Genomic DNA, 15,200 nt, shown 5'->3' with positions numbered 1-15,200 from the left:
TGGCATAGCTTGGTTTGGTCATTATTTGTGTCAGGCTCTATGTATGTGTATGTGTGTGTGCTTGTATGTATACATACAAATGTCTGACTCATTTGCCGCTAGAGAGCATAGTCCACATTTCTAACTCAAGGACTTTGTGCTGCCCATCCTTCCTTTGTGAAAATACCAGAGGTAATCTACTTTTAAGGAAGAAAAATTTATTTTGGTTCACAGTTTCAGGGGTTTCAGACCTTGGCTATTTGGCTCTGCTGCTCTGGGCCTGTGTTGGCACAGTATACCATGGTGGGAATGTTTGGCAGAGGAATCTGGGTCACCTAATAGTGTGACCCAGAGCGAGAGAGAGAGGGAGACACAGAAGAGCAGAGTCTCAATATCACTTTCAAGGCCAGGCCCTCAGTGACCTAACTTCCATCCATTAGGTTCCACCCCCTACAGCAACAGGAAACAGAGGCTGAGGAGATGGCTATAAGATCTACTACCAGCCGAGGTTGGGCATGGGGGGCATGGCAGTGGCGGCAGTGGCGCACGCCTTTAATCCCAGGACTCAGGAGGCAGAGGCAGGAGGATCTCTGTGCGTTCGAAGCCAGCCTGGTCTACAGAGCGAGTTCCAGGACAGCCAGAGCTACACAGAGAAACCCTGTTTCAAGGAGATCCAAACTCAGCCAATAATCGGTGGCTATAAACCGTGTTGTATTCATCCAGTGCTGAAGGAAACAATAGTTGTATGGTTTATTCACACCAGAAAACCATGAGTTTATTTGGCCATGACTCACAGATAGGCACATGGGCCACAAATGGGTGGATTCCTCATTTCCTCATGGAGCTCCTGGTTTGGTGGGACAGGGTAACAGGTGACCGTGCTTCTCATTCCCGAGTGCCATCTCTGCACAGGAGCGGTGTGGGAAGCTAGACATCCTTTACACCAGGCAGCAGCCCTGGGGTATAATTGTGGGGGACTCCCTCATCCCCCCCATTTTATGAAGAAGGAATGAGACTCTCACTGAGGAGGGTCTGTATCTGAAGTAGCCGACGAAGGACTTGATAGTTACTACGGTGCTGTGTGGCACAGGTGTACCCAGCAGAATCGATGTGATGAGGGAAGAAAGGTTCCCAGTTTGCAAAGCAGAAGTGCTGTGAGAGTCCAGAGTGGGGACCCCACACCAGCCAGGGCAGCCCAGATGGTCTTCTTAGAGAGTATGGTGGCTGAGCTGAGCCCAGAAAGATGAATAGGAGACGGCTGGGAAAACACATCACAATAAAGGAGTGATGATCTTCATGCTATCCAGTGGCCTGGAAACTGCCCCTTCCTGCCCAGGCTCCTCTGAGCCCTGGGCAAGCCTTTTAGGCTTCTGCAGGCTGTGCTGGGCCTTTCTGTGGGAACACAGGTGTCAGCCTGCCAACTGGGCCCTTCACCACGACTTCCCACCTTCTCTTCCATAGTCTATTTCCGGGCGCTGGTAAATTTTACTCGGTCCATTGAGTACAGCCCCCAGTTGGAGGATGCAGGTGCCAAGGAGTTCCGAGAGGTGTCGGAGGCTGTGGTGGATAAGGTACGTGGGAGACAGGAGCCGGGCTTGGGAGCTCTCCAGGGGTGGCAGGGCAGTACTGGAGTATGTGGGAGGCATTTGATGGTGGTGTGTCCCCACAGCTGGAGTCAGAGTACTTGAAGATCCCTGGAGACCAGATCGTCAGCGTGGTGTTCATCAAGTAAGATAGGTTCCTGGAGATGGGAGGGGTGGGAGCAACCAGGAAGGGCCAAGGATGGGAAGCAGCTTGACTAACAAGAGCAGGGCAGGGAGGGGTCTGCAGGAATAGGTTGTTTTTGTTTTTGTTTTTTTCGAGACAGGGTTTCTCTGTGTAGCCTGGCTGTCCTGGAACTCACTTTGTAGATCAGGCTGGCCTCGAACTCACAGTTTGCCTCTGCCTCCCATGTGCTGGGATTAAAGGTGTGTGTCACCACCGCCTGGCAGGGACGGTCATGCTTGACAGGGATTTACAGAGCATAGATGGGGTATCCTACATCAGAAATGACCCTACCCTAGGCCCAGGGTGCCCAGGGCTAGGCATCATGGCAGGAACTTGATAGAGATATGGAGATCATAGACCTCTTTCTCTGCAGGGAGCTAGACGGCTGGGTCTTTGTTGAGCTGGATGTGGGCTCCGAAGGGAATTCGGATGGGGCTCAGATTCAGGAGGTGCTGCACACAGTGGTCTCCAGCGGCTCCATTGGCCCCTACATCACGTCCCCCTGGGGGTTCAAGTTCCGACGCCTGGGCACAGGTGAGCCTGTCCTTCAAACTGGGGTCACCCCTCCAGTTCCTCAGACTCTGGCCCTTTTGGTGTCTTCACCTTGGGCTGCCACACCCCTGGAGACAGGGAACTAGCTCCATTCTGAACCCGAGCCTTCCTGTCAGTCTTTGTACAATCTCTACTTGGCTGGAGCCAAACTGCTTCCTTTAATAGGACCCATGAGGCTGTGTCCTCACAGACTTTTGTTTATGAACAGTAGATAAAACTCCTTCTTCATACAGCACTTCCAAGTCAAAAGACATTGGCATTCAGCAAAGCCAACAGCTGTAGGGCTGAGGCAGTGAGTCCGCCGGCAAAGAGGTGTTTATACTGTGAGAACCCGAGGACGGGAGTTCAGATCCTTAGCACCCATGTGCAGACCAGGAAGGTGTGGCAGCCACCTATAATTCCAGCTGTCAGGAGGACAGGTGGGATCCCCAGAGCAAGCTAGCTAGACTACAGAATCAGCAAGCTCAGATTCAAGAGAGACCCTGCCATAGTGTAAAAGGTGACGATCGATCAAGGAAGACAACCCAGTGTCAGTCTCAGACCTCCACATAACACGTATCACATACATGTGCATCTTCATGGCATGTATCTATACATGCAAAGACACACACACACACACACACACACACACACACACACTTCTTTTTTTTTTAACCTAAAACACAACAGTCATCCCCAAGCATCAAGTGAGTGCAAGCCCCATGTATAGGGCACTGAACCGCAGCACCCTGTCAGGACTCCTAAGTTCCATGGAGTGTTCCTCCTGTTTTCAAGATGAGGGAACTGAGGTGCAGAGAGGGAAAGCAGCTGTCCACACTAACGGGAATGCAAACCAGATCTACAATGGCATCAAGTCTAAGGGAAAAAAAAGTAGTGCGCTATCACCTCCCTTGTCCTGCGTGTAAAACTCCTATCAGTGCGCCCCAAAATCGAACTTGCTTTCCTGGGTCTTCAGACCCTGGCCTAAAGTTTGCTGGAGGCCTGGCCATCTACTCCCACCTTCAGTGAACTCTTGGCGAGGGAGGGGGGCAGCTGCAGGCTTGGCTCAGGCCTCAGTTTCCAGGTCCCAGGTGGGATGGTTGCTGACTACAGCTTCCTTTCCAGCACAGACCCCCCCGCCACCCCCAGCTGCTGTGGGGGTCACAGCGACACCAGGTGAGAGTGTGAGCCTGGCCAAGGTCAGGGGCTTCCTAGAGAAGCTGACAGACACAGGGAGAAGAAGAAGAGCAAAGGCCACATGACTGCTTCCTCACTGGGCCAGGCTGTAGCCTGCACGGCTGTGGCATGGTGACTGCATGCGTGTGGCATGTCACCCGTGTGAAGGTCCACGGAAGGGGTCCTGCACAGTGTTGCGTGTATGCCCACCAAGCGCTTCTTGCTCTTGCCGTCTGCCGCGGTGGCCTGACTCAGGGCACCAGAGCCACTCACAGCCATGCCTTGCCCGAGCTGTCTGTCACTCCACCAGCTGCCTCAGCCTGCTGCCTGACTCCCTCCTACCACCCCCTCTCAACAGTGCCACAGATCCCAAGGGTCTGCACCGAGACGGAGTTTGCTTGCCACAGTTACAACGAGTGTGTGGCTCTGGAGTATCGCTGTGACCAGCGGCCTGACTGCAGGGACATGTCTGATGAGCTCAATTGTGGTGAGAAATTGTTGGGAGCCTCAAGGGGCCCAGAGTGGGGCTACATCTGAGTCTTTGGGTCACCTGGGCTATAAGGGTTTGGTGCAGACAGAGAGGTTGGAGAGGGTGGAGGAGGGGGAAGAGTGAGGCTGGTCTTGGGGTAGACTCCAGGGAGCATAGGAGACTGGGGCGAGGGTGAGACCCACCCATGCACTAAACATCAAGGGATCCTGTCCACAGAGGAGGCAGTCCCAGAGCTCAGCTCCTTGCTACCTGCTGTTGTGAAGGCGTCACCTTTACCACTCTGGCCAGAGGCAGCCACAGCACAGCCACCACCAGTCACATACGGACCTCAGTTCCTGTTACCCAGTGTTGCTGGGCCCATGGCGTGTGGGCCCCAGGAGGCCTCATGCCACAGTGGACACTGCATCCCCAAAGATTACCTCTGTGACGGTCAGGAAGACTGCAAGGATGGCAGCGATGAACTGGGCTGTGGTGAGCACCATGTGGGCCGGAGCCTGGGGACTGGGTTCCGGTCAGCAAAGGACCTTTGTGACCCCCTGCCTGGTCCACACAGGGCCCCCGCCACCCTGCGAACCTAACGAGTTCCCCTGTGGAAATGGACACTGTGCTCTCAAGTTGTGGCGCTGTGATGGTGACTTCGATTGTGAGGACCGCACAGATGAGGCTAATTGCCGTGAGTACAGCAGACCCCACTCTGCCCCTGGCCCCCTAGTCTGTGTACTTCTGTTCCCTGCTCCGGGAGGTGTGCTGGCCTCTGCGTTTGGAACTGCAGTTAGCTGACAGCCTCCTGGCCATGTCTCCCCTGCTCTACAGTATTTGGGTGACCATTAATCTTTTCTTTATTACTGTGTTGGTGTTGGTGAGAGAAGTGGATATGCGGACCTCTGTGAAGATGGTGTCCTGGACCAGCATGTGGGTCACAAACCTAACCCACGGGCTACTCGGTTTATTTTTATGTTGTAACAGAATGCTAGAGCCCGGTCACTTTATAACCCATTGTATTTGGCTCAGTTTTGAAGGCATTGTGGGTAATGTGGGCCAGATGAAGGGAGTGGCCCAAGGGCACCTGAAGAAGGTGGTAGGTGAGCCGTGGTCCCTGTGCTCACTCCTCCTGGTTTTGTCACCAGCCATCAAGGAGCCCGGGCAAGACTGTGGGCCCACGCAGTTCCGATGCGTCTCCACCAACAAGTGCATCCCCGCCAGCTTCCACTGCGACGAGGAGACTGACTGTCCTGACCGCAGTGATGAGTTTGGCTGCAGTGAGTGACGCTCTGGGGGTGCAGTGGGCGTGGCGCTGGGTGGGCTCCATTGTCCATCTGCCTCTACTCCCAGTCTCCACTCTCTCGGCACTTCCTGCCCCAATTCCTGATTGAACGCTTCACTCGTGCTCCTGCTGTCCCCAGTGCCCCCCCAGGTGGTGACTCCTCCCCAGCAGTCCATCCAGGCTTCCCGGGGCCAGACAGTGACTTTCACCTGCGTAGCCATTGGTGTCCCCACACCCATCATCAACTGGAGGCTCAACTGGGGCCACATCCCTGTTCATCCCAGGTACAACTCAGGTGGGGGTGATTTGCCTATGGAAAAGCCTGAGTCTGTGGCTCAAGCCTAACCCACCGCTGTCTTGGGGTCTACCAGGGTGACAATGACCAGCGAAGGAGGGCGTGGCACACTGATCATCCGTGATGTGAAGGAGGCAGACCAGGGCGCATACACCTGTGAAGCCATGAACGCACGTGGCATGGTGTTTGGCATTCCAGATGGCGTGCTGGAGCTTGTCCCTCAGCGAGGTGCTGTAGAAGGGCGGGTGTGAGGCGGGTGCCTGGCACCAGTGCCACAGCCTCCTGCTGGTGGCCAACCACAGCCCCTCCCTGCCTCCCAGCAGGCCCCTGCCCCGATGGACACTTCTACCTGGAGGACAGTGCCTCCTGCCTGCCCTGCTTCTGCTTTGGTGTGACCAACGTGTGCCAGAGCAGCCGGCGCTTCCGGGACCAGATCCGGCTGAGCTTTGACCAGCCCAGTGACTTCAAGGGTATGTGGATGGGTGGGCTTCAGACTCCTGAACCTGAGACAGACAGAGAAGGACCAGGGCCTAAGGGCAGGGAGTGACCAAGAAAACTCTGAGTTATATCAGAAAAACCTTTAGGACAAGCCAGATCCGTGTTTGTAGCTTCCCTGCCTCAGGCTGTAGGGAAGACAGACTCTGTAGAACACTCTCTCTCTCTCTCTCTCTCTCTCTCTCTCTCTCTCTCTCTCTCTCTCTCTCTCTCTCTCGGATGTCTGCACACAAACATATACACACCACACAAAAAGCAAAACTGTTGGATTGCCACCAAAGATATGTGAGCATCACACGGCAGATTGTAGGTACCAAGTATTTCTACTGTCATGTGAAGTGGCACTGCCCTAGGGGATGGCAGGGTGCTGCAGAGAAACCCTGTGTGGGCATGTGTGTGTGAGTGAGTGAATGAGTGAATGAGTAAGTGAGTGAATGAGTGAGTGAATGAGTGAGTGAGTGAATGAGTGAATGAGGAGTGAGTGAATGAGTGAGTGAATGAGTGAATGAGGAGTGAGTGAATGTGTGAGTGAATGAGTGAGTGAATGAGTGAATGAGTGAGTGAGTGAATGAGTGAGTGAGTGAATGAGTGAGTGAGTGAATGAGTGAATGAGTGAGTGAGTGAGTGAGTGAATGAGTGAGTGAGTGAGTGAATGAGTGAGTGAATGAGTGAGTGAATGAATGAGTGAATGAGTGAGTGAGTGAACGAGTGAGTGAATGAGTGAGTGAGTGAATGAGTGAGTGAATGAGTGAGTGAATGAGTGAGTGAATGAATGAGTGAATGAGTGAGTGAGTGCACACATGGGGTTGGACCAGTGACCCCTCGTAACAATAAGAGTGAGCCGTTTTGAGCTCTTCCTTCATGTTACCCTCATTTTTAACCTTTCTGTCAACTTGTGCATTTTGTCTCCATAACTCCATGAGTTGGGCCACCAGGATCATTGTTTTATAGATGAGGGAACAGAGCCCTTTGTCCAGGCTCAGGCCCCAGGAACGTGGTGGAAACGGGGCTTGGGTTTCTCTTCTCCAGCCCTACGTAGCTCTCTCCTAACCTCAGTGGACTGTTCCCATCCTGATGGTACAAAGGCTCTGAGAAGTCCTGCTGTAGTGAGCCTCTTCCCTTTCCTTGACCGTGGCTTCTAACATGCCTCCCAGCTGTCACTCTGCAGTGAGGGCCCTCCCTAGAGCATTCACCAAACTGCAGGAGGTACAATGACTACAACGAGGAAAGAAAGAACTGATGCTTCTTTTGGGGGTGGGAGTGGGTGAATCAAGACGGGGTCTTATGCGTCCCAGGCTGGCCTCCAGCTTGAACTGGCGATCCTTCAGGAGTGCTGGGATTACAGGCGCGTGCCATGCCCAGCTCTGCCTGGCTACTTCCTAAATCCCAGACAGATGCCTCTGCTGTCTCTCTTGTCCCTTCCTGGGTACCGGCTCTCAGGTGGCTGTTCCCCACTAATCACGGGCTGCAGTCCTTACCCTGCTTTTGCCCTTGCAGGTGTGAATGTGACCATGCCATCCCAGCCCGGCGTGCCGCCCCTCTCCTCCACCCAGCTGCAGATTGACCCAGCCCTACAGGAGTTCCAGCTGGTTGACCTGTCACGCCGCTTCCTTGTCCATGATGCTTTCTGGGCCCTACCCAAGCAGTTCCTGGGGAACAAGGTGAGGGCAGAGCCTGCCCAGTCTCTGCTCACTCTGAAGCAGGGCAGCTGCGCCTCTGCGGACAAGGCAAGATCTCTGCCGGCTGCTCTCCAAACCCACTTTGAGTTCTTCCCTGACCACCAACTCTGGGCTGGTTAGAGTGCCCCACACTGGCCTCCATGGGTACAGCATTACAAGCTGTCTGCCATGGGCTGGACTCCCCGTGCCCAGTTCTCTATGAGCCTTTCACGCCAGGCACTCTGTAAGCCTCAGATGGGCAGCATGAGAAACTAGGGGACTGGATGCAGCTGCTTGAGGATGGCTGCCCAGCCCTGATCTAACCTGTCCTGACCAGGTGGACTCCTATGGTGGCTCCCTGCGCTACAAGGTGCGCTATGATCTGGCTCGAGGCATGCTGGAACCAGTGCAGAAACCAGATGTGATCCTCGTGGGTGCAGGGTACCGCCTCCATTCTCGAGGCCACACACCCACCCAACCTGGAACTCTGAACCAGCGCCAGGTCCAGCTCTCTGAGGTTGGTGGCACCTGAGTCCCAGGGGCGGTCTAGGAGGGAGGATTGGCCAGGGTGGACTGATGCATGCCATGCAGGTACTGATAGACCGAACAACCTTGTCTGCTCTAGGAACACTGGGTCCATGAGTCTGGCCGGCCTGTGCAGCGGGCAGAGATGCTGCAGACACTGGCAAGCCTGGAGGGTATACTGCTGCAGACAGTGTACAACAACAAGATGGCCAGTGTGGGGCTGAGTGACATCGTCATGGACACCACTGTCACCCATACTACCAGCCATGGCCGTGCTCACAGAGTGGAGGAGTGCAGGTGCCTGCCCCTGTGGGGCTGTGGATCTTGGGGATGTTATCTGGGGTGGAAGTGAGACATCAGAGTATGTGGTTCCTGCAGCCATTCTCTCGACCCTATCCCCACAGATGCCCCATTGGCTATTCTGGCTTGTCTTGTGAAAGCTGTGATGCCCACTTCACCCGGGTGCCTGGAGGGCCCTACCTGGGCACTTGCTCTGGCTGCAATTGCAATGGCCATGCCAGCTCCTGTGACCCCGTCTATGGCCACTGCCTGGTGAGTAGTGCAAGCTGCCACTTGGACATTGGATAGGTGTGGGTCTCCCCTGCATCCATGAGCACTGCATGACCTCTAGAATGGCTTGAATGGCTCCAGGTGAACCACCATGACCTCTGGATATGTTAACAAGAGATACTGTGTCTAGACAAGGGAGCTGAAAGTCTCTCTCCCTTGGCGAGGGCTGGAGGAAGCATGGTCCAGACATTACACCTCATCTCTTGGGAATAGTGATGAGGACTGGGATTGTGGAGCTGACCAAAGAGAAGGCACAGACAGGGTACTGTCTTCAGATCCCCGAGCAGCTGTAGGAGTGACAGAATGAACTCTGGGGCAGAACTGGCCTTGGGTGTAGTCTGGAAGAGGGTGACAGTTCTGGCTCCATACCAAGAGGTGCTTGGAACCATCAATGAGATTGGCTTCCATGCTGGACTACCACTGCCAGGGGGAGGCACATTGATGCCTCTCTATAAAGCTGTAGAACATTCGAGAGCCTGTCTGTCCCAGTTCTGCTCAGTAGGATCTGAGCCACCCCCTACCCTCTCCTGTCCTAGAACTGCCAACACAACACTGAAGGACCTCAGTGCAACAAATGCAAAGCTGGCTTCTTTGGAGACGCCACAAAAGCCACAGCCACTGCCTGCCGGCCCTGCCCCTGCCCATACATCGACGCCTCCCGAAGGTCAGCCCCTGCTCAGGATATGGTAGTGTGGCAAGTAGGGGCATTCTCTGCCAGGGAAACTGGGTACCCACATGAATTCCGGTCCCTTCACTGAGTAGTTCCATGCTCTTTGATCTCTTGTGGACCTCATTTTCCCTTTCTGTATAATGGGACCATCTCCCATTCTACAGTTGCTATGAGGCCACAGAGTAAGAACAGGGGCCAGGAGACGGCATCACACCTCTCCGTGGGTCTGTGAGGACAGAAGTCATTTCCTGGGGTGAGCACGTCAGGCCCGGCACCCAGTTTTACCCTTCTATCCTGCCCACTTGATCTCCACAGATTCTCAGACACTTGCTTCCTGGACACAGATGGCCAAGCCACCTGTGATGCCTGTGCCCCAGGCTACACCGGCCGTCGCTGTGAAAGGTAAGAGGAGCTGACAGGGCTGGTGGGTAGGCGACAGGATGTCCTGGCTGGGTGTGACGGTGTTGTCTCCCCCAGCTGTGCCCCTGGATATGAAGGCAACCCCATCCAGCCAGGCGGGAAGTGCAGGCCCACCAGTGAGTATTGTGACCGCCTCCTCTCATTACCTGCTGGACTGGAAACCACTCCCAGTTTCCAGCCCATCCCCAGAATCCCTGGAGAGCCCCCCATTCTCACCCAACCTGCCAACGCTTTCCTTCTGCCTCCAGACCAGGAAATCGTGCGCTGCGATGATCGAGGCAGCCTGAGCACTACCGGGGAGGCCTGCCGCTGTAAGGTGTGTGCGTGTACTGTCTGTGTACTGACCTTGGGCCCAGCCTTACTGTGGCCAAGGGAGGAAAGAGATCCTACCCTCTCTAGTACCTTGGCGAGTGGACACTGGCCTTGCCTGAGACCCACAGGCCTGGCTGCCTGGTCTTCTGTACCATGAGGAAGTCCTGGCCTTCCCTCAGCCACCTCAAGTTCAATTTCCTGACATGCCCTCAGCAACTATTGCATACATCCCGCCCTCACCTGTGTCACTCTGTCAGGATTCATGTTGATATCACATCAATGGTGGGAGAATCTATGTCAGTGGGGAAAGAGCTGGGCGGGTTTCGCAGTCAGGCACCCCCGATCCTGTAACGGAGAGTAGCATGCCGAGTGGACCCTGTGTGCTGTTTCATGTCTCAAGCCTCACTTTGTAAGGATGGAGAAGTCCCCACCTCCCTCTGAAGGCTCTAATGGGAGTCGAGTGAGGTGGCTGCAGATGAAATTCTCCATCCTGCGTTATAGTGGCATCCATCCAATGAGCTCTCTTTGTTTCAAATCCAACTTGTTTGTGAGCCTCTCAGAAGCCAATGAGAAAGGGGAGAGCGGTTTCTGTACACACCCATGATCTGGCGGGGATTGTGCCTCACACATATGTGTTTTCCACGGTGCTCTGGGACCCCCATCTAGACTGTGGGTGGATTCAGCTGCAAGTTCCAGGCAGCCCCTCCCTTGGGCCACCCTGCAGCTCCCAACTCTGTGTCCACAGAACAATGTGGTGGGGCGCCTGTGTAACGAGTGCTCGGACGGCTCTTTCCACCTGAGCAAGCAGAACCCTGACGGCTGCCTCAAGTGCTTCTGCATGGGGGTCAGCCGCCAGTGCAGCAGCTCCTCCTGGAGCCGCGCCCAGGTACCCACAAGAGGGCAGCAGCTGGATGGGACAGCCATGCCTGGGGCCCGGGGGGACGAGGGGTGGGTCCCACCACCTCTATTCCAACATTCTCCGTTTCCAGGTGCTCGGGGCCTCTGAACAGCCCTCTCAGTTCAGCCTGACGAATGCCGCAGGCACCCACACCACCAGCGAGGGTGTCTTATCCCCTACACCCGGGGAGCTCTTGTTCTCCTCCTTCCACAGCCTCCTGTCTGAACCCTACTTCTGGAGCCTTCCTGCCAGCTTCCGAGGAGACAAGGTGGGTGGGACAGAGGAACGACACAGGCAGGTCACGGAGAGAACAGCAGTAACCTGGCCTGACTGAAGTCTCCCGCTGAACACCTGTCCACCCCATCCCAGGTGACCTCCTACGGAGGAGAGCTGCGCTTCACTATAACCCAGCGGCCCCGGCCCAGCTCTGCACCCCTGCACAGACAGCCACTGGTGGTGCTGCAGGGCAATGGCATCGTATTGGAGCACCACGCCTCAAGGGAGCCCAGCCCTGGCCAGCCCAGCAACTTCATAGTGCCCTTCCGAGAGGTGAGCCCCTTCCCATCCCTTCTTGTCCCTCGCTTTTGGGGCTTTGGCACCCAGGGTGACAGGAATGGCTCATGTCACTTCCTTGACAGCAAGCATGGCAGCGGCCTGACGGGCAGCCAGCCACACGGGAGCACCTGCTGATGGCCCTGGCAGGCCTCGATGCCCTCCTCATCCAAGCGTCTTACACCCAGCAGCCGGCTGAGAGCAGGTAGCTGGGCTAGGGCAGGGCAGAGGGGTCCCCAGACTAAGTAGAGACATGGTGTAGCCCCTCACACTTCTGCCTGTAGAATGGAAAGCAGACTGCTGCCTCCCTCAGAGAATCTTGAGAAGCTGGGGACCAGTGTCTCCTGAGTCAGCTGGGTAGTGCAGCATGTCTGGGTGAGGAGGGGGAGAGGATGGTAGCCCTTTGGAGGAAGCAGCAGATGTGAGCTGTTCACCGAAGCCCAAGAGACTGCTGGAGAATGAAGGCCACGCGGTGATGGAGCACGGGACTCTGGGTATTCCCGGTGCACACCGAGTGTCCTTCACCGTGAGTCTTACCACATCCAGGGTCTCTGGCATCAGCATGGATGTGGCTGTGCCTGATTACACCGGCCAGGACTCAGCATTGGAAGTAGAGCAGTGTACCTGTCCACCTGGGTACCGTGGCCCTTCCTGCCAGGTGAGCCCGGGTCCCCTACATATCCATCCAGCTTCCTCCACAATGTTTGCTGGCCTGCCCTCCTTTTCTCTCCCCACATGCTCAGCCCCCCCCCATCTCTCTGTTTCCAGGACTGTGACACAGGCTACACACGCATGCCCAGTGGGCTCTACCTGGGTACCTGTGAACGCTGCAACTGCCATGGCCACTCAGAGGCCTGTGAGCCTGAGACAGGTGTCTGCCAGGTGAACTCTGCCCTTTCACTCTCCATCCTTGGTTGGAAGGCAGGTTGGGGTTTCTAGAGGCTAGCCTCAACCTGTCCTCTGTCCCTCCAGAGCTGCCAGCACCACACAGAGGGTGCTCGCTGTGAGCAGTGTCAGCCAGGGTACTATGGAGACCCTCAGCGGGGCACACCACAGGACTGCCAGCCCTGCCCATGCTATGGAGCCCCTGCTGCTGGCCAGTGAGTCTGGACCCCACTCTTCTTAAATGCCTACACCCTTCCTGCCCCCCCCCCTTACCTAGCACTAGGGAGAGGCTACAGGTAAATCCTGGTTGGCACTTGTCAGTGTCTCTGGGGAAAGGTACACTCACTTCCAAAGGCCCAGTTTCCTAAAGGGCACAGCATACCCACCTGAGCCCCTGAGGAGAACTAAGGGAGGTGGTGGGAAAGGGTAGACTTTGCCCGCCTCCCTGGTCTGTGAGTGAACCCAGCAGGAGTAGTCGCTGTCTTACTGACAGGGCTTCCATACTTTCTCAGGGCTGCCCATACTTGCTTCCTGGACACAGATGGCCACCCCACCTGTGACTCATGTTCACCAGGCCACAGCGGGCGTCATTGTGAGAGGTGAGAGAGATGGGTGGTAGGGTGCACCCGGGAGGGTATAGTCCTCGGTGAGACCCAGCCCTCATACGCACAAGAAGCCTGTGACTTCTCCTCATTGCACAGGCTGTCAAAGGCCATTAGCTTTCCTCTTTGAGAGTCCCACCCTGCAACCTGGCATTGGCCTGCAGCCCACCTTCCAGCCCCTTCCTTGTCCTACCCAAGCCAGAGTCCTCCCACTAGACCCTTTGCTGTTTGGTTATTTTGATACTGAGTTTCATGTCGTCCAGTCTAGCTACAAACTCATTACGCAGCTGTGTATGGCCTTGAACCTCCTACCTCCATATCCTGGAGGCGCTCCTAGGTTCACACCTTGAGGCTGAACATTAGATCTCTTGATCTTGACCTTTTGAGTTAGGGCCTGATGGAATCAACTCATTGGCTCTGGTCTTGGCCCCACCCTTGCTTTGGTCTCCCCCATGCTTTATCCATCAAATTAATGCACAAGACTGGTGCTTTTCCCCTTACAGTGGGGGTTACTGAGTCTAAGCCCCGACTCCCCTTGGATCTAGGCTTTTCACCACTTTCTCTCTCTATAGGTGTGCCCCAGGTTACTATGGTAATCCCAGTCAGGGACAGCCTTGCCACAGTAAGTAGAGTTGCAGACTTGGGAGGGAACGGTGGTGGTGGTGGTGGTGGTGGTGAAGGTGGTGGTGGTGGTTCGGGGGAGCTAGAACAGGTCCTTTGTTTCCCTGGGACCTGGGAGAGGTGGCTTTCCCTTTCTGATTCTTGGCTTCTCTATCTGTCACATGGGATAGGGAAGAGGCACCGCCCATATCCTTAGAAGCAGGTAGCAGTCCCCTTGGTGTTGAGTGGCAGACTTAGGGAGTGGCAGAGATGGTGGTGTTTGGTGTAGGGTTTGAGGATGTCATCTGTGGCTTTTTTACCCTTCAGGAGATGGTCAGGTGCCAGAGGGTATAGGTTGTGGCTGTGACCCTCATGGCAGTGTCAGCAGCCAGTGTGATGCCGCTGGTCAGTGTCAATGCAAGGTCAGTTCAAAGTCCTGCCATCTATGAGGTCTATCTCAGTCCAGCACTGGGGCCGAATAGAAGTCAGATGGTACCCGAGGGGATCCTCAGGCCTGGTCATGGGGTGGGTAGGCAGGGCTGCTCACAGCTGTTAGAAGTGGCTGGCCTGAGGCTCACTACACACCCCCGAGTCCCCTCACATCTTTTTCCCATCCTCCCTAGGCCCAGGTGGAAGGCCTTACCTGCAGCCACTGCCGACCCCACCACTTCTACTTGAGTGCCAGCAACCCAGAAGGCTGCCTTCCCTGTTTTTGCATGGGTGTCACCCAGCAGTGTGCCAGCTCCTCCTACTCACGCCACCAGGTCAGAGCCAGTGTGCCCCCTGAAGATGGGGAGCACTGTCCCAGCTGGGTGCCTGCCTCCCAGGAGGAACCCATCTCCAGGCCTCCATCCCTGCTCACCTTGGCACACAGTTCCAGAGACCTGACTCCTGTCTCAAGACCTGGGCCTCTGCTGTTGCTCGTCTCAGCGCTGAGCACACCCCTTCATCGAACCCTCGATGCCCACCCCCTCCATCATGTCTCACTCAGCCCTGGGCTTAGCGAGCCCCGTGTCCCATCCTGCCCTTCTGTGCCCTGTCCATCCTGGTATGTCTGACCTAGCTGACCCGTGTTTTCCCTCCGGCTGCCAGATCTCCACTCACTTTGCTCCTGGGGACTTCCAAGGCTTTGCCCTGGTGAACCCACAGCGCAACAGCCAGTTGACAGGAGGCTTCACCGTGGAATCAGTGCCTGGTGGGCCCCAGCTCTCTTACAGCAACTTTGCTCATCTTGGCCAAGAGTCTTTCTACTGGCAGCTTCCAGAAACATACCAGGGAGACAAGGTAGGATATGAGTGAGGCCTGCAACCCCTCCCCAAGTGCCAGCTCCGAGCCAGGGCCTTGCTAAACATGGAGTCAACATGGGGTCATGGCTGCTATTTCATGTAGTGTGTGGCCTTTGGGGCCCAGCAGACCTCAGATTACATCTCAACTAAGTGGTCCACTAGCTGGACACCTGGCCTCCACAGCCCAGGGTGGCTGGGAGGATTGTCCCTGACACATCCTGAGCA

At 55.7% G+C, this 15,200-nt stretch overlaps 1 protein-coding gene across 1 annotated transcript in view; it reads left to right on the top strand.

Moving 5' to 3' along the window:
* Nucleotides 1-15,200, top strand: part of Hspg2 (heparan sulfate proteoglycan 2) — a 96,682-nt gene that overhangs the window by 38,849 nt on the left and 42,633 nt on the right. The window contains exons 4-33 of the mRNA XM_040756328.1: nt 1,441-1,550; nt 1,649-1,707; nt 2,120-2,280; nt 3,812-3,940; nt 4,160-4,414; nt 4,497-4,616; nt 5,071-5,202; nt 5,347-5,491; nt 5,579-5,730; nt 5,826-5,972; nt 7,495-7,658; nt 7,993-8,172; nt 8,281-8,477; nt 8,585-8,732; nt 9,287-9,414; nt 9,736-9,822; nt 9,898-9,956; nt 10,089-10,156; nt 10,898-11,038; nt 11,142-11,318; nt 11,420-11,599; nt 11,689-11,807; nt 12,149-12,260; nt 12,371-12,484; nt 12,575-12,702; nt 13,000-13,086; nt 13,662-13,711; nt 14,017-14,111; nt 14,313-14,453; nt 14,782-14,973. Of these exons, the coding sequence (XP_040612262.1) occupies nt 1,441-1,550; nt 1,649-1,707; nt 2,120-2,280; nt 3,812-3,940; nt 4,160-4,414; nt 4,497-4,616; nt 5,071-5,202; nt 5,347-5,491; nt 5,579-5,730; nt 5,826-5,972; nt 7,495-7,658; nt 7,993-8,172; nt 8,281-8,477; nt 8,585-8,732; nt 9,287-9,414; nt 9,736-9,822; nt 9,898-9,956; nt 10,089-10,156; nt 10,898-11,038; nt 11,142-11,318; nt 11,420-11,599; nt 11,689-11,807; nt 12,149-12,260; nt 12,371-12,484; nt 12,575-12,702; nt 13,000-13,086; nt 13,662-13,711; nt 14,017-14,111; nt 14,313-14,453; nt 14,782-14,973 (3,977 nt within the window). The remainder of the gene's footprint in view (nt 1-1,440; nt 1,551-1,648; nt 1,708-2,119; nt 2,281-3,811; nt 3,941-4,159; nt 4,415-4,496; nt 4,617-5,070; nt 5,203-5,346; nt 5,492-5,578; nt 5,731-5,825; nt 5,973-7,494; nt 7,659-7,992; nt 8,173-8,280; nt 8,478-8,584; nt 8,733-9,286; nt 9,415-9,735; nt 9,823-9,897; nt 9,957-10,088; nt 10,157-10,897; nt 11,039-11,141; nt 11,319-11,419; nt 11,600-11,688; nt 11,808-12,148; nt 12,261-12,370; nt 12,485-12,574; nt 12,703-12,999; nt 13,087-13,661; nt 13,712-14,016; nt 14,112-14,312; nt 14,454-14,781; nt 14,974-15,200) is intronic.

This window comes from Mesocricetus auratus, unplaced genomic scaffold, assembly GCF_017639785.1.
Source record: "Mesocricetus auratus isolate SY011 unplaced genomic scaffold, BCM_Maur_2.0 Super-Scaffold_100014, whole genome shotgun sequence".
Lineage (NCBI taxonomy): Eukaryota > Metazoa > Chordata > Mammalia > Rodentia > Cricetidae > Mesocricetus > Mesocricetus auratus.
The sequence above is the reverse complement of the archived record's forward strand: the minus strand, read 5'-3'. Positions and strand labels throughout refer to the sequence as shown.